The sequence below is a fragment of the Thalassophryne amazonica genome, chromosome 13 (genome assembly GCF_902500255.1).
Source record: "Thalassophryne amazonica chromosome 13, fThaAma1.1, whole genome shotgun sequence".
NCBI classification, from domain to species: Eukaryota; Metazoa; Chordata; class Actinopteri; order Batrachoidiformes; family Batrachoididae; genus Thalassophryne; species Thalassophryne amazonica.
Window position 1 is genome coordinate 24,537,330 of NC_047115.1, and position 18,895 is coordinate 24,556,224.

Sequence of the window (18,895 nt, forward strand, 5' to 3'; positions counted from 1 at the left end):
CACTATTTGAGAGAAAATGAACCCTAAAGCAGTGTTCACATAATTGCAATAAAACGTCATTTCTGTGTATCTCTTCTATTACTGCATACAAGGCATGTGACTCTCCTGTGTGGAGCCAGGCAACACTTGCTACAGAGCTACACCATGTTGAAATTTAAAATTTGCTGAACGTTTATTGCACGACATGCTGTATGCGCACGTACAGCTAACAAATGTAGCATCGGGCAGTGACCTTACTTACAGTGGAGAAGGTAATGTTAATCACTCCCCGTATTTTCCGGAGTATAAGTCACACTGGGGTATAAGTCGCACCTGTCCAAAATTGCCTCTTTATAAGGGGGGGGAAACGGTATATAGTCACACCGGCGTATAAGTCGCGTTTACCATTTCGTGCAGAAGAAGCAAAAATTAATTTGCCACATTATTTATTTATAACCCACACTTTAAGGAGCATGGCTAACGAGCTAATTAATGTCACTATACTAGGCACAAAATGTGAGTAAACTGCTTCTTTAAGATACTGAACAGACTATCTTACAAGAGGTGAACGTGCAATGCAATTAAACGTTTGAAAACTCTTTGCATTACGTATTTATTTATAATGTACTGCTTTTGAGATCAGAAGCTACAAGCTAATTAATGTTACTGTAACAAGTGCAAAATGGTTGTAAACTGCTTCTTTAAGCCACTGAACTGATGATCATATGTGAGGACAGTGCAGTGAAACATTTGAAAATTATTTTGTAGTACATTTTTAAACAAAAATAACTCACCCCTAATTTTATTTTTCTTCTTAATCTTTGCACAGGGCTCTGAAAAGGGCAGTCCTTGTTTCATACCATCTAAATAGATTTTCATCCACATAGAATTTAAAAAATACATACAGTAGAGTTCAGAATAATAGTAGTGCTATGTGACTAAAAAGATTAATCCAGGTTTTGAGTATATTTCTTATTGTTACATGGGAAACAAGGTACCAGTAGATTCACAAATCCAACAAGACCAAGCATTCATGATATGCACACTCTTAAGGCTATGAAATTGGGCTATTAGTAAAAAAAGTACAAAAGGGGGTGTTCACAACAATAGTAGTGTGGCAGTCAGTCAGTGAGTTTGTCAATTTTGTGGAACAAACAGGTGTGAATCAGGTGTCCCCTATTTAAGGATGAAGCCAGCACCCGTTGAACATGCTTTTCTCTTTGAAAGCCTGAGGAAAGTGGGACGTTCAAGACATTGTTCAGAAGAACAGCGTAGTTTGATTAAAAAGTTGATTGGAGAGGGGAAAACTTATACGCAGGTGCAAAAAATTATAGGCTGTGTTGGGAAAGTGTAAGTACACAGACCCACAACAGGGGGCGCAAATGAACGGACAATGGAATAGGTCAAATAACAACACTTTACTGTTGTGAATGTGCACAACAAACACTACAGATTACAATAATGGAAAAAAAGTCAATTCACAAACGTGTCGTGTGGGCAGGCTCGAAGTAGAACCGGAACCACACGATTTCCTCCGCCACCAGACCCCGGGAATACTGGAGCCGCCAAGTCCCGAACTCCCAGGTGGCCACTGCCTCCGCGTGTCGGACCTGGTACTGCTGGCGAGGAACAAAGAACAATTAAAGGAGGGCGCGTTTGCACCCAGGAATCCGAACGGTAGGAAAACTACCTCCACCTCTCGTTGGAAAAATACTCCTTAGAACAACGCACAAAATCCAAAAAGGATACAATTCGTCAGCTGAGCTACGTTACCTTCTAGGTAGAAACGATATCTCGGCAAAGAGGTGGAGACGTCGTCCTGCTGATATACTCCTGCCGATCAGATGATTGGTAACAGCTGTTGCAGGTGATGCGTGACAGCTGTCACCCTGGCTGCTCCTGTGAGGCGGCTGCGCCCTCTGGTGCCTGGAGCCCGCACTCCAGACAGGGCGCCCTCTGGTGGTGGGCCAGCAGTACCTCCTCTTCTGGCGGCCCACACAACAGGACCCCCCCCTCAACGGGCGCCTCCTGGCGCCCGACCAGGCTTGTCCGGGTGGCGGCGGTAGAAATCAGCCAGGAGGGCCGGGTCCAGGATGAAGCTCCTCTTCACCCAGGAGTGTTCTTCAGGTCCGTACCCCTCCCAGTCCACCAAATACTGGAAGCCCCGGCCCATCCTACGGACATCTAAGAGCCGGCGCACAGTCCAAGCCGGCTCGCCATCGATGATCCGGGCAGGAGGTGGTGCCGGACCGGGAGTACAGAGGGGTGAGGTGTGATGGGGCTTGATCCGGGACACGTGGAAAACGGGATGGATCCGCAGTGAGGCCGGAAGCTGAAGCCTCACTGCGGCTGGACTGATGACCTTGATGATTTTGAACGGACCGATATACCGGTCCTGCAGTTTAGGGGAGTCCACTTGAAGAGGTATATCCTTAGTAGACAACCACACTGCCTGCCCTGGCCGGTACGTAGGGGCCGGGGTCCGCCGACGGTCTGCACGGGCCTCCGTCCTCATCCGGGCCTTCAGCAAGGGAGAACGGGCGGCACGCCACACCCGACGGCACTTCCGTAGGTGGGCCTGGACCGAGGGCACACCGACCTCTCCCTCAACCACCGGAAACAAAGGTGGTTGGTACCCCAGACACACCTCGAAAGGGGAGAGGCCGGTGGCTGCCGACACCTGGCTGTTATGGGCATACTCGATCCAGGCCAGATGGGTACTCCAGGCCGCCGGGTGCGCGGCTGTCACGCAACGCAGGGCCTGCTCCACCTCCTGATTGGCCCGTTCTGCTTGCCCGTTGGTCTGGGGATGATACCCGGATGAGAGACTCACCGTGGCCCCCAGTTCCCGGCAGAAGCTCCTCCAGACTTGCGAGGAGAACTGGGGACCGCGATCGGAGACGATGTCTGTTGGGATCCCATGCAACCGGACGACGTGGTGGACCAGGAGGTCCGCTGTCTCCTGGGCCGTCGGGAGCTTCGGGAGGGCCACGAAGTGGGCCGCCTTGGAGAATCGGTCCACTATTGTGAGGATGGTGGTGTTGCCCTGGGACGGCGGGAGGCCCGTGACAAAATCCAGGCCGATGTGGGACCAGGGGCGATGGGGCACGGGCAGCGGCTGGAGCAGTCCCGAAGCCCTGCGATGGTCAGCCTTGCCCCTGGCGCAGGTGGTGCAGGCCTGGATATAATCCCGGACGTCGGCCTCTAGGGACGCCCACCAGAAGCGCTGCCGGACAACTGCCACGGTTCTTCGCACCCCTGGATGACAGGAGAGCTTAGAGCCGTGACAGAAGTCCAAGACTGCAGCCCTAGCTTCTGGTGGGACGTAGAGTCTGTTCTTCGGCCCAGTTCCGGGGTCCGGGCTTCGTGCCAGGGCCTCCCGGACGGTTCTCTCTACGTCCCAGGTGAGGGTGGCCACGATAGTGGACTCCGGGATGATGGGTTCCGGTGGATCCGACAACTCCGTTTTGACTTCATCTTCATGTACCCGGGACAAGGCATCCGATTTCTGGTTCTTGGTCCCGGGACGGTAGGTGATCCGGAAGTCAAAACGGCCGAAGAACAGTGACCAGCGGGCTTGCCTGGGGTTCAGCCGCTTGGCGGTCCTGATATACTCCAGGTTCCGGTGGTCAGTGAAAACCGTGAATGGCACGGACGTTCCCTCCAACAGGTGTCTCCACTCTTCAAGGGCCTCTTTCACCATAAAGGAGTTCTCGATTGCCGACGTCATAGTTCCGTTCGGCCGGGGTCAACCTGCGGGAAAAATAGGCACACGGGTGAAGGACCTTATCGGTCTTCCCGCTCTGGGAAAGCACAGCTCCTATCCCTGAGTCCGAGGCGTCCACTTCAACCACTAACTGGCGACTAGGATCGGGCTGCACCAGAACGGGTGCAGACGAGAAGCGCCGTTTCAACTCCTTGAACGCGGCATCGCAACGATCCGACCAGGTGAAGGGGACTTTTGGTGAGGTCAGGGCTGTCAGGGGGCTAACTACCTGACTGTAGCCCTTAATGAACCTCCATGTAGAAATTTGCAAAGCCGAGGAACTGTTGCAGCTTCCTACGGCTAGTGGGTTGGGGCCAGTCTCTTACCGCCGCAACCTTGGCCGGATCAGGAGCGACGGAGTTAGGGGAGATGATAAACCCCAGGAAGGACAAAGAAGTGCGGTGAAACTCGCACTTCTCGCCCTTCACAAACAGCCAGTTCTCCAACAACCGCTGCAGGACCTGACGTACATGCCGGACATGAGTCTCAGGATCCGGAGAAAAAATGAGTATATCGTCTAGATATACGAAGACGAATCGGTGCAGGAAATCCCGCAAGACATCATTAACCAATGCTTGGAACGTCGCGGGGGCGTTTGTGAGGCCGAACGGCATGACCAGGTACTCAAAGTGACCTAACGGGGTGTTAAATGCCGTCTTCCACTCGTCTCCCTTCCGGATCCGAACCAGGTGATACGCATTTCTAAGATCTAGCTTCGTGAATATTTGAGCTCCATGCAGGGACGTGAACACTGAATCCAACAAGGGCAATGGGTATCGGTTACGAACCGTGATGTCGTTCAGCCCCCTGTAATCAATGCATGGACGTAGTCCGCCATCCTTTTTTCCCACAAAAAAGAAACCTGCACCCATCGGGGAAGTGGTATTCCGGATCAGCCCGGCAGCTAAAGAGTCCCGGATGTAGGTCTCCATTGATTCGCGCTCAGGTCGTGAGAGGTTGTACAGCCTGCTGGACGGGAACTCAACGCATGGAACCAAATCAATGGCACAATCGTACGGACGGTGGGGGGGAAGGGTGAGCGCCAGATCCTTACTGAACACGTCTACAAGGTCATGGTACTCCACCGGCACCGTCCCTAGATTGGGCGGGACTCTGACCTCCTCCTTAGCCTGGGAACCGGGAGGAACCGAGGAACCTGAACATACCCGATGGCAGGTCTCGCTCCACTGAACCACTACCCCGGACGGCCAATCGATCCGGGGATTGTGTTTTAACATCCAGGGGAACCCTAAAATCACACGGGAGGTAGCAGGAGTCACAAAAAACTCGATCTCCTTCCGGTGATTTCCAGACACCACCAGAGTTACAGGTGGTGTCTTATGTGTGATTGGAGGGAGTAGGGAGCCATCTAGTGCCCGCACCTGCACAGGCGAGGTAAGCGCCACCAGAGGGAGCCCTATCTCCCGGGCCCATCTGCTGTCTAACAGATTTCCTTCAGAGCCCGTGTCCACCAGTGCTGGGGCCTTCAGGGTTAACTCCTCATAAAGGATTGTAACTGGGAGTCGTGTGGCAATGTGGGTGTGTCCCACGTGAATGTCTCGGCCCACCCCTAGCCCAGTCTCTAGGGGCGGGCGTTGGTGTTTAACCGCTCGGGGCAGTCTCTTACCTGATGCTCTATCGAGCCACAAACAAAACACGCTCCGCGGGCCAGCCTCCTCTGTCTATCTGGTGCCCTAAATGTGGCCCTGCTCGTGTCCATAGCTTCGTCAGCAGGGGGAGCTGTCACCACACGGAGCGTAGGGGCCGTGGAGCATGGGGAGGGCGGGACGCGTTCGGAACCGGAAGGGAGAGGGACGGCGCGTGCCCGGCCACGCCCTTCGTCTCGTTCCCGACGGCGTTCTTCTAACCAATTGTCTAATCGTATAACTAGATCAATAAGCCCATCTAAATCCCACGGTTCGTCCTTAGCCACCAGGTGCTCCTTTAGAACCAACGACAGTCCGTTTACAAAGGCGGCGCGGAGGGCAGTGCTATTCCAGCCGGACCTCGCAGCCGCGATGCGGAAGTCGACTGCATAGGCAGCTCTCCTCTATTTGGGTGATCGAACACAGTTCTGAACTCCCTCACAAACCCGTCATATGTCTGAAGGAGCCGTGAATTCTGCTCCCAGAGCGCTGTAGCCCAAGCGCGTGCCTCACCGCGAAGCAGGTTTATTACATAAGCTATCTTGCTAGCATCAGTCGCGTACATGACAGGACGTTGTGCGAAGACGAGCGAACACTGCATAAGGAAGTCCGCGCACGTCTCCACACAACCTCCGTACGGCTCTGGAGGGCTTATGTATGCTTCCGGGGAAGGTGGGAGAGGGCGTTGAACGACCTGTGGAACGTCACTGTTACGCACAGGGTCGACAGGAGGGAGAGCCGCAGCAGCGCCCTGAGGGCGCGCTTCCACCTGCGCGGCGAGAGCCTCCACCCTGCGGTTAAGGAGGACGTTCTGCTCGGTCATTAAATCCAACCAAGCCGTGAAAGCGGTGAGGATCCGCTGCAACTCACCGATCATTCCTCCTGCGGACGCCTGTGCGCCCTGTTCTTCCATTGGCCGTTCAACAGCCAGGGATCCATGACGTTGGCCGAGATATCCTGTTGGGAAAGTGTAAGTACACGGACCCACAACAGGGGGCGCAAATGAACGGACAATGGAATAGGTCAAATAACAACACTTTACTGTTGTGAATGTGCACAACAAACACTACAGATTTCAATAATGGAAAAAAAGTCAATTCACAAAGGTGTCGTGTGGGCAGGCTCGAAGATAGGAGACGCCTCTCCAAAGTAGAACCGGAACCACACGATTTCCTCCGCCACCAGACCCCGGGAATACTGGAGCCGCCAAGTCCCGAACTCCCAGGTGGCCACTGCCTCCGCGTGTCGGACCTGGTACTGCTGGCGAGGAACAAAGAACAATTAAAGGAGGGCGCGTTTGCACCCAGGAATCCGAACGGTAGGAAAACTACCTCCACCTCTCGTTGGAAAAATACTCCTTAGAACAACGCACAAAATCCAAAAAGGATACAATTCGTCAGCTGAGCTACGTTACCTTCTAGGTAGAAACAATATCTCGGCAAAGAGGTGGAGACGTCGTCCTGCTGATATACTCCTGCCGATCAGATGATTGGTAACAGCTGTTGCAGGTGATGCGTGACAGCTGTCACCCTGGCTGCTCCTGTGAGGCGGCTGCGCCCTCTGGTGCCTGGAGCCCGCACTCCAGACAGGGCGCCCTCTGGTGGTGGGCCAGCAGTACCTCCTCTTCTGGCGGCCCACACAACAGGCTGTTCATCTACAATGATCTCCAATGCTTTAAAATGGACAAAAAAAAACAGAGACGCGTGGAAGAAAATGGAAAACAACCATCAAAATGGATAGAAAAATAACCAGAATGGCAAAGGCTCACCCATTGATCAGCTCCAGGATGATCAAAGATGGTCTGGAGTTCCTGTAAGTGCTGTGACAGTTAGAAGACGCCTGTGTGAAACTAATTTATTTGCAAGAATCCCCTGCAAAGTCCCTCTGTTAAATAAAAGACGTGCAGAAGAGGTTACAATTTGCCAAAGAACACATCAACCGGCCTAAAGAGAAATGGAGGAATATTTTGTGGACTGATGAGAGTAAAATTGTTCTTGACCCCAAGCACACTAGTAAACGAGCAAAATCTTGGTTCCAAACCAACAAAATTAATGCCTCGCAGATGTGAAGAAATCATGAAAAACTGTGGTTATACAACTAAATACTAGTTTAGACATTGTCATTTTTACATATCGTGCTCTAAGCAGCAAGATATTAGCAGTGCGACAGCCAATCCCATTTTCCCCTACGAGAACAAATAAATGAGGAAATGGACACAAAATCTTGAAATTTAATGAGGAAATGGACACAAAATCTTGAAATTTAAAGTTCGACTCCACATGCATTTTGATTTGCGTTGACAAAGTGTTAATAAAAGGTTAACAAGATGAAGCTCCTCATTCTAAATGGAGCTGTCACGTCAGTGTGAAAGCCTTGTATCCTGAAGTGTTGCTGATAAGGTCTAAACCAATAATTGTCCAAGAATTCTGCAATATTCCGTCAGAAAAGAAGGATGCTATAGTTTAGCCAATAATGAAAACTTTGGCAATACAGTGCTGACACACAGACTACAATAATATCCACAAGGGCTTGATTGACATTAGCTGTGCATGCATGTGCCAAATTGTTCATTGTTAGAAAAACTGACGGTGAGGAATCATGTTCGTCCTTACCGGAAAGGTTTGTTTGTTAGTTTTTTTTGATCGGTAGATGAATGCCTGTTGCTCCTAACGCTGTCTCACAGGCAAATCCCTCTGCACAGTACAGTTATGTTTCCTTTTTGCTGAGTTTGTGTGATAATTAACATGAGAATGTTTCACCAGTGACCAGATCGTGAAATCATGGTGCAATTAAACCAAGTTTACATTTATAAATTATGAGATGTGTGTGTGTCTTAATAATAATTCCTTGTAACTGCGGGGAGATGAATGTCCCCGGTGCGAGCAGAGCGCCTGGGCTAAATCTCTGCCCACGACGGCTGTGAGATTACTAAAAAAGTAACTGGAGTGTTTTACACAGAGGACAAGTTGTCTGCTTGCATCTTTGCCTCTTTATCTTTTGTGACTTTTATGCGGTGATGAGGGGGACTTGGTTGTTTATTTTTAATAAGTGCATTTCAAATGCGGATTAAAGGAGCAGTGACGATGATGTGATATGTCACTGCCGAGTTTAGATCCCCCCCCCCCCTTAAATTTGCATTGGTTGCAAGTGAGTCTGGGTTTTTGAAGCGTGTCTGGTTTTATTGACTTTTAAAAATATATATACAAGTTGTCCGCTGAGGTGAATTAATGGAAAGGAGATTTGCAAAGCTTTGGCCTTACTGACACTTCTTTTTTTCTTCTTCTTCTTTTTTAATTATTCCAATTTTTTTTCCTTTGCAAAAATAAACAAATGTCTTTGTAGACTTTTCACTACCTCTCATGTTGGTTAATTTATTTCACATCTACTTGTCGATGTACACTTTGTTTTTCGATCTACTTGAAGCCTAACACTGTAAACATAAACAAAAGAAATGCACAGAAAAACGTGTTTGTCCAGAGGAGTTAACAAGAGCTCAGGCTCGTCCACATTGTTTCATGTTTTTATGTATATTTGTTTTGAGTTTTATTGAGCTGAACTAGATTTTTTTTTTCTTTCTTTTTTTTTTGCATCTCTATAAACAATTCAGGAAATTCACTGTCTAAGGGCTAATCCCATTTTTGCCTATGCAAATCTGTTATTGTGACTGATGTGAGGAAAGGGTGAGCTACCGTACCTTTCACGTGTTTTAGACGGACCATGGTTTACATTGCCCTTTGCTGATGTACTTCAAGTCTTATTCAGTAGAAATGTATGCTATTATTTTATTTTTTTTACATAAGTGTGTGTGTGTGTGTGTGTGTGTGTGTGTGTGTGTGTGTGTGTGTGTGTGTGTGTGTGTGTGTGTGTGTGTGTATATAAATATATATATATATATATATACACATACACACACAAAAGAATTAATATAGTATATGCCTAAAATAGTAGACAATAGTATATGCCTTTGTGATGACAAAAAGAAATAAATGTCTGAGTTTGTGACTGTATGCTGGAATGTTGGTAAGATGATTTAAATAGTAGGATTTAAACTGACGGATAAGCTCGCTCCATGCTTCATCTGAGCAAGATTGTACAAGCATTATGTGAAGTGGTCAGAAAATCCGTGCAGCTATATAAACAGATTCGGGGTTGTATAATGTGAGCATGTTGTCGCTGGCAAGTTGAGATGGGAATTGATGAGATTTTATCTGTATCCGTACTGTTATGGATTCTGATTATCTTTGCCATTTTTGATCAATTCCTGTTCAATTTACTGGGTGGAGGAAAAAAATGTAGATCTGCGCAGGTTTATCACCGTCAATGCAGCCATTTTCCTTGTTGACAGAGTTTTGTATCATGATGTTGTGACACTCAGTGTTGTATAATAACGAAGTAAAAATACTTAACTACTGTACTAAAGTACGTTTTGGGAGACTTTGTACTTGAGTTTTTTAAATTCAGCTTACTTTCACTTTTACTTCACTACATTTCCGACCTTAATTGCATGCTTCTACTCCGATACATTTTCTATGTGCCATGGCGTTACTCGTTACAAAAAAAACGCGCGCGCGCACACAAAAACAGTCGTGTTTTCACCCAGAGACACCACTACCAGTTACTGCAACAAAGTCAGGCCGATTTGTCATGAGGCATGTCCGGTAGGCTTTTTTGCAGTTGCGCACTGGTGGGGTGTTTGTCAGGAAAATGATAATTTCTTTACATTGATTACAGATCTGCAGCGGGTCTGTAATCAACTTTTCTGCAGCGCGGCTTTGCTTTGAACCTTGAACCAATCAAAGCAGTGATTCGCAGGTCGAAGCAGAGCTTCGATCTACGATTCATGGATATTATTCCACTTTATCCTAATTTTTCCCGCTAAAACCCTGAAGAGCATATGTCTGTGAGTAATATTTAATATGTTTATGTTAAACCAACCTGTTATGGTCTTCTGAAACAGTTGATAGACGTATTTTATAACTTAAAAACGGGACCGATGCTAATGTGTTAGCATGTCTCTGGCGTTTTCAATGTTAAAGGTAGCATTAAGCTGTTCGCATCAGCATGTTTGTGTTGATTTGTGTTCGTTGTCGTAAAAGAGTCAAATTGAAATTTCTTAAGTTTATTTTTATTCATATATTATAGCAACAGCAATAATAGTCTACATAATAGACAATAACAGTCAATAATAATAGACTAATAATGTTACAATACAGTTTTAGAGAAAGAGACAAAAAGAACCTAATGAAACAAAACACAACAGAAAAGATAAAACCATGTAACAATGAAAATAATAAATACATATAGAAATAAATAACTGTTTCCTGTGAACACCCAGTGAGAAGCCTACTCTTGTTTAGGTTTTGAAACCTTGTTTCTGAAGTGTTTTTGCGTGATGTGCACAATTTTTAGTATTTTGACTAATACTACCAGTCATTTACAAGCCTAGATAAACTTTAATTAAAAAAAATCAGTCCGTTTTTGATTATTAACATTTACTTGTACTTTTACTTTCAATACTTGAGTACATTTAGTTTTACATTACTTGTCATACTTAAGTACAATAAATACTAGATACTTTAAGACTTTTACTTGAGTAGCATTTCAGTCGGTTACTTGAACTTCTACCAAAGTCATTTTTTTTAATGGGTATCTGTACTTTTACTTAAGTGTGATTTTCCGGTACTTTATACAACACTGGTGACACTTGAGTTTTTCTCAGCACTAAAATGTTGGAAAAATGTGGTAGCATTGATGAGGGGAATTGATGACCTCTGAGGTATACGACTCTGATTTGATTCAGACCGGTTCTCAACTGGAACCACTTCTCGATTTTCATCCCTGTCTTCTTCCCCAACCTCAACTTGTGCACTACAGCCACTGTGTGCAACTCTGGCATGGCTGTCAAATTGACTTGGAACTATACAGTTGAATTCACCAAACTCCCGTTTAGATGTCGAAACGTGGCCACCTGTCTTTATTCAGTGAACAAACAGTCTGTCCGATGAAGTGTGTAGCGATCTTTAAGTGACCAGCAGACTTACTGAAAATGTTACTGACTTTCAGGCAAAACTGTCATTACTCAGGCTACAAAAAACATCAAGTAGCTAACTATGTGAAATGTTTTAATAACTTAGGATTATTTTTCTTGGAGCATCTTGACTTTTTAGACATTTTATGGCACTCATGACATTCAGTCCTTGTTTCAGTGCAAAAATTGGTCTCTTTCTATTTTTGTGGTTTGAAAGACTGAGGCAACCTTGGAAACATGAAATGAAGACGGTGTCCATCTTTGGGATGTACTCTGTCCATCCATAAGTCATGTTTTTCACTCTAACTTGACAATGAAATCATGAAGTAATTAAGATTCTACAATATTTTATTGAGATTATATAAATTTTAAGATTGTATTCTGATTTGTTGATTATATTCTGATGTGTTTTGTTTTTTCTTGTTGTGACTTCATAGATAGTACAGCATCATGTCATCTGCAGACAGTTGGAACTTATCCCACTTTTCAAATTTTATCTGTTTTGTTCTTTTTGCAGCAACATTCACTCAGACTGTCACTGTGCTAAGGTGGAACATGTCAGCAGAAGTGGGAATTCTTTCTTTTTAGTAGTCTGGTGCATCCTGTCAGAAGAGTCAACAATATCTCAAAAAGCTGGTAATTCTAAGGTTTGGCGTTGCATTTGAATTACTTTATTTTAGCTCTTAGTTCAGTATTTCCAAAAATTACTGCATTTCCAAATTCGGAGCATACTTCTATTTATACTGGGCATTGTTACATTATCGCAGTTCATTTAACTATTGGCACGTCTTTAATTAGCATACTAATAATCAGTATAAATTGCGATATTCTTCAAACCCAGATACCTGGTAATTTATGGAAACCTTAGTTTCTGTAAATGGAAAAGAAATTCATGTGATTGATGATGTACAGACCTTCTTTGCAATTCTTCACAGCAACTAAAAAGAAAGATTTGTCATCTTGTGTTGGAAAAATCGAGCTGCTTGGTGCGTCTCCTCAGTTGGATTTGGTGCCTCTTTATGCTTCGAAACAGACCTCAAGATTTCTGTCTCTGAGGCTCTCACTCCCACGCTTGCATTTCACAACATCACGCTGTTGATAACAGCCAGACGCCACTTTAAACGCCAAATATTACTTTTCCTATCACTATAGATACCATCATATTGTCTTTTTTTTTTTTTTTTTTTTTTTTTTTTTTTAACTCTTCCAGAAATTTTGGTGTTATCTTTGGAATGAGATTCTGTTCGTGCGGTTACCGGTTGAAGTCTGTTTTCAACTTGTCAACAGTTTTAGGCGATCACTTTTCTCTTTATTGATTTAGATGCCTAAGCCTCTTGGTTTCTTGCCTTGCCTTTGTAGATAGATCAGTCGTCACGAGATGATCCGCAGGTGAAAATAAAAAAAAAGTTATTGTCACTTGGGTGATTTTTAAAAAGTGACATTTTTGTATTCAGCATGCTTTTTGCTAAATAAATGAAATAATTCAGTTATTTGCTATAAACGATACTGTATGAGTATGTATTCAAGTACTGCAGTATGCAGACAATTTAAAAATATCAGAAACTCTTTTGAGAGGTTCATATATTTCTTTTAGTATGTTTGACTTGGATTAACGGTTGGGGATGCTTCATTCTTCTTTAGAGTGTCTCACGAATTGCCAGAATGATTAAATGACTGTAAAGAATTTTAGACTACGGTGTATTTCATGTGCATGACTTGCAGAGCAAGTTTACTTGGACGGACTGCGCTGTAGTGCTGCATTTGGTCGGTCAGTTTTTTGTTTTGTTTTTTTCTTTCTTTTTTCCTTCAGACTTGTTGTTTGACAAACTGTGATGGTCGAGTTCTATTTTAGCAGGTGGTAGTTTGGAAATTTTTTTCCCTTTTGGTTGCAGCATAAGTATTTGTGGTGCAGCATTGATTTCTCTTGCAGAGCTTGTTAAGTCAACCAGTGTGGTGATATTACTGGATAATCACTAATATCATGACCTGTATGACTAAAATGCTGCTGACCGACGGTTTAGCTCCAGGCACCAAGAGATTCCACAGCTCTCTTGTGCATCCCAAACCTTCAGGGCCATGCTGCCCGAGGATCTGACTTTGATTTTTTGTTTTAACTTTTTTTCCTCCGCTGATCATGAATTCTGGATCAGTACTTGCTTCCTAAAGCACTGCGGGATGGAACAATCCCTTACTGTAGCATTCAAAGGACTTTTTATTAGTCCAACCTTGATAAACTACCATCCTTTGCTTTAGGATAACACAAAGGGGGAGCTCCACTCTGGGATGTTTCACACGTCTAGCCTCGTCTCACCAGGATGTTCATCCATACTTGACGACGGAGGTGAGACAGCTTATTAACCGCACTGAGCATTAGGGAATTTTTGTGTCGTCTGGGGCACATTTATGTCGTTGGCAATTCTCTGCATGATCATAAGATACAAATGTTTCCGTAGCTTCCAGACGTGATGGTAGAAACAACTACACGTGACGGTTAACAGATGTAGCCGCGTAAGGCTGTGTTTATGTTTAGGTGAGTGAAGAGGGGTTTTGTTTTTTAAGAAGATGAAAATGTTGTAGAGGTACTCTTTCAAAAAAAAAAAAAAGTATTTTCCAACCAATGGCAGGAAAAAAAAGACAAAGGTTGAATTGTCTCCATAATTCTTCTTTGGTCGACAGAATGTGCCAAATAATCAAGTTTTTCTTTCTTTGTAAATGGGTCAGACGAGTTGTTGAAGTGTAAAATCATTATGTTAAATGTTTCTTTTCAACACATTTTGTATTTGCCTTCTTTTTACGTTGTGTTGTCTCTACGGGTCGTCCGAATGCACTTATGATGTACTTCAGTTGCTCATTTTGAATTTTTTTTCAAGATTTTGTAAACTGCATGGAGCGCTTTGAGGCATGTTGTCCAGTAAAAAGGCGACAACCTGTAATGCTCCAAAAAGAAGCTGTTTGTTGTCATTTATTTGAACTGGATTGTTTTTGTTTTATTTTTATTCCATTCCTTGTCTGTTTTATTTCAAATCCAGACTTGTTGGTTTATTGTTCTTTATCTTCACGTCACAAACGTGCTGAGTTCTGGTACTTTTTAATTTATGGTTCTGTCTTTGTTTACACACTGACATCTTGCATTAAGAGAAACTGATCAGTGGTAACTGCCCTTGAATATCTGTAATTTAAATAGTGCTGCTAGAGAAAGAAAACTAAATGTAACATCTTATAATAAATATGAAATAGATTTTTCTCAAATGTCATTGTGTCTTTTTTGGTGGCTAATTCTTGACTGTTTTAGTTTCATTTAATTTCTATTTGTTTGCTTTTTTTAATGGTGTTTGTGATATTTACACATCATTGTTGAGTGATCAAATATTTTCTCTTCACTTCTGTTGGTGTTTTATTCTGTCACAAAAAAGAGATCTGTCAATCACAAGTGCAGGTACATGCAAATTTAGAATATTTAGTCATATAGTGCTACAAAATAAAAACAAAACCTCAGATTTCTTGATAAGAAAAGATATTAAATATTCTTTATAGTCAGAAAAACAAATCTCAAAGACGTGATTGAGATTAAATGAATATACGGTTACAAAGCTGATTCTTAAATGAGCTCCACGAGATATTGGAAATATGAAAGCCAATTGCCTGTAAAAATAAGTGTATTTTTATAATTTTGTATTCAATCACTGTTTTAATTGTGGTCACATTTTATAGATCAATTTTAATTTATTTAGTATATATAGCGCCAAATCACAACTCAAGCCTCAAGGCGATTCACACAAGTAAGGTCTAACCTTACCAACCCCTAGAGCAAGCACACAGGTGACAGTGGTAAGGAAAAACTCCCTCTGATGATATTGAGAAGGAAACCTCAAGCAGGCCAGACTCAGAGGGGTGACCCACTGCTTAGACCATTCTAACAGTTACAAGATTTTACCAAACTGAAGAAACCAAAAACAAGAAATCAAAACAACATAAAAGAAGATGCATTTGATGAGTCCACACAGGGCGTTATTCCACAGGCAGGGGTCATCCAGCAGTCCCCATGCCTTCAGCGGGCCAGTTCCTACTAAAGAGTCCATTTCAAACGCAGACTGCAGTGTGCTGCATCAGCTTCAGGCGTGTCATCTCATGGTCAGATTTCTTGATAAGATGGTTGCTTGTAATTTTAAAGAACTTCCAGATTAAGAAGCCCAATTTATTTAATGCTGTTTACAACAATATTGCTTGGATTTGCAGGTGGGAGTTCAAGTATCTTGTGTCCTGCACTGTAAAATCATTTAAAAGAACCTTTCAAACTTAAAGAATGCAAGTTTGGCAATAAGTTGGGACATTAACGCTGGAAACGGTAAAACAAGAAAAATTAAAGAAAAGCATATTATTTTCATCACCAAGTACTTTTTTCTTGAGAAAGGTAAAATTGCATGAAAACAAATATCTGACAAGTTATTGATTTAAGTACATTTAATCGTACAATTGCAGTTTAAATGCAAAGTGAGTGTCGAAACAGTCGTCCGTCTTTTTGGCATTCACTCACTCACCTTCAAGCGTTTACATCAATTAAGGGTCACGGGGTGGGGGGGCTGGAGCAGTTACAGGGTGTGAGGTGGGGTATACCCTGGACAGGATGCCAGTCTGTTGCAGAGCCACATATGGACAAACAAGCACATTCACGCACACCAACGGACAATTTAAAGTTTCCAATCCACCTAACCTGCACGTCTTTGGATGTAGGGGGAAGCCACAGTACCCGGAGGGAACCTGGGCAAACATGGGGAGGACATGCAAACTCCACACAGAAAGGCCACAGGTGGGAATCGCTCCCATAACCTTCTTGCTGTGAGGCAACAGTGCTGTCCTTTTGACATACAAAGAATTGAAATTTGGCAAAAACATGAAGTTAAAAGTAAAAAAAAAAATACTAATAATACAAACAAAATAAGATGTTTTTTTTTTACCTCTTTCTTTGCCTGCATATGTTGGATTCTTCTGAGGATTATTGTTTAATTGTGAGGCGTTTTTGTTGTTGTGAGCCTCCAGTTCTGGGCCACATCAGCTTGGAATAGATTCTGATAGATTATTACTTAAAAAAAAAAAATACTTGATTGATTTTTCACAAAAAAGTTGCTCCACCATTAAACTCTGAGATGAAACCAGTAAATAAAAATAATACATTGTGGATCTTTGCAGAGTCTCTCAAAGTAATGATACGTAAAATGTGAACTTGTGAAGATGCGTTTTGAAGAACCTGTTTGCCAAATGTGAAAAGAGACCAAAAAAAACACCCTCATTTAAAAACATTTTTATTTCATCAACCGGATCCAGGATGGAGTTTTCAGACTGGATTACATTCAGACAACAGGGTGAGACCATGCTGAAGATGGGAGAGGAGGGAGGCTGGAGTGCATGGAATCCTCACAGTATGCTCCTTTTCATACAGTCCTGTCTGAATGCGGCGTGTGTGTGTGCGTGTCACACAGCTTTCTGATCTGTTGCCTCTGGAGCTGTTGATGTGGAAGCCGAGTCTTCCTGGGTCTTGTCCAGTCCTTGGCTGCAGACTTGGTCACCTGACTGCGTGACCTCCTTCAAACCAGTGGCGGTGTTGGAACATGTCCCATCTACACTCTCATATCGCTCTGATGTCCACTGAGAGAGAGAAATTCTACATCAGGGGCATATCTAGCTTCAGGTGAAGGGGACAAGTGGGGGGGCATGTGGGGCCAGACAGTCCAGTAATATTTTTTTTTTTTTTTTTGAAAAAGCAATATACAATTCTTATTTCAAACATGAGAAATGTTATAATTCCTATATTTTATCACACTTTTTGTCAACAACACAATCCCCAGCCCCATATCTGCCACTCTACATTGTGCTAAATCAGTGCATCAATGATTTGGGTTTAATATTAAATATTTTTCAAAACTAGGATATGTTTCTACTCTGCAAAATGTAAGCCTGAATTGGCTCATTTTTAAATTGGCACAACATGCCCACTGAACCAGGGTCCATTCTGTAGGACACGCCCACATCGACTGTTCAGTTATTACATCAGGAGTCACCAACTATCCTCCTGCAGATCACCTTTCATGTATGTTTATTTCCAGGCTCCACCAACTGCTAATTTAGTCAGGTGTGCTCAACCAACCCAGAGTGAGGAAACCCCAGACTTAAATAACTGCCTGGTACACATGGAAAACATGCAGAGCAGATGACCTCCAGGAACAGGGTTGGTGACCCCTGTATTACATTATAGTCCACTCAAAATGGGCAAAAGGACAGAAAAAGAATAGTGTGTGCACTCTTCTCAGCAGCCTTGATCATAGATCTTTGAACTTTCCCCCTTTATGACATCATATTTATGCACAAATGGCCTTATCAGAGGTGATTAAACATCTGCATGGTGCTTTAGAACATTACCTGGAAAGTAAATAAACACAAGCATGAGATCATGATGTCATGACTCATTTATGACATAATAATGACATGACATGTTGAAATACCTCACAATCACTACTTATGGGAATTTGCACTGTGATGTCATAAAACAAGGTGGCATTCAAAATAGTGCTGTAGATGGAATGGGGGGCTCCAAAAGAAGAGAAAGAAAGGGGGGAAAATAGGGAACAGAAAGTAAAAATGAAGGACAATAGCTCTGTAACTTCTTTTTTTGGGGGGGGGGAATTTTACCTAATTAATGTAATGAGTATGTGATCAGCACCAAGGACAGCTCATAACAGTATGTGCACTGCTGCTACTTAGCACCTACTGAGATCAGTCACGAGTGTTCTGAGGTTACTGGCGTTGCGCTGGCTACCTGTGTCGCCCTGCTGCTGGACCTGTGCGAGGGCCCGATGGTGATGTTGACACTGGACGATGACTGGGTGTCAGTGGTGTTGCCACCATCTGCCGCAGAGAGGCCAGAAATAACCAAACCACTGGAGAAGCTGCGCTTCCCAAACAGCAGGCTGAGGGTGGATGAAGACGAGGACACCTGGAAAGGAACAGCACAGCAAGAGAGTGTAGTTCTTGCACACAGGAGAAAAGTGCCTTGTTTCCTCCAACTCGATGACAGTCGCACCATGACTGATTATCCATGTGTGCGCTTTTATTAACTTTAGTCATATTACCTCTGATATTAATGTGTACAGACAAAAACAAGAAATGAATCACAAAGACTAGAACTATGCACAACATCTGAGCCATCACGTGATGCAACATGAGCGTTTCTATGACAACGAACCACTTCATCCCACCTTTCAGTCACAGCTATACATCCTGCACATCTCTGTTTTAACACTGTGACTCCTATAATCTGCCAGCAGGTTTGAAAAGCATTTCTTTAAAAAAATAAAACTATTTATCACAGCCAGGAACTGTAAAAACAGAGATTTCCAATGATCTTTGAAGCTTCCATCAGAGGAAAAAAGGGGTTAGATATTTATATTTCACCCAGATCACTTCATTCTACATGTCTAATTA

General features: G+C 43.7%; 1 protein-coding gene and 1 long non-coding RNA gene across 5 annotated transcripts in view; both read right to left on the reverse strand.

Moving 5' to 3' along the window:
- The window catches only part of pcnx2 (pecanex 2), a 110,082-nt gene that overhangs the window by 2,983 nt on the left and 88,204 nt on the right, over positions 1-18,895 (reverse strand). For 2 of the 4 annotated variants that reach the window (XM_034185206.1, XM_034185205.1), the window contains 2 exons: positions 18,231-18,407; positions 16,704-17,062 (listed from right to left, as the gene is read on the reverse strand). In XM_034185206.1, the coding sequence (XP_034041097.1) occupies positions 16,889-17,062; positions 18,231-18,407 (351 nt within the window). In that variant the 3' untranslated portion in view covers positions 16,704-16,888. Of the gene's footprint in view, positions 1-9,205; positions 9,269-16,703; positions 17,063-18,230; positions 18,408-18,895 lie in introns of those variants that run through there. The other 2 variants (XM_034185202.1, XM_034185203.1) reach the window with 2 other exon arrangements.
- LOC117523631 lies at positions 128-14,702 on the reverse strand. The gene is made up of 3 exons (XR_004564559.1): positions 14,003-14,702; positions 11,211-11,212; positions 128-137 (listed from the first exon to the last, which is right to left on the reverse strand). It is a non-coding gene; the product is annotated as an uncharacterized LOC117523631 (long non-coding RNA).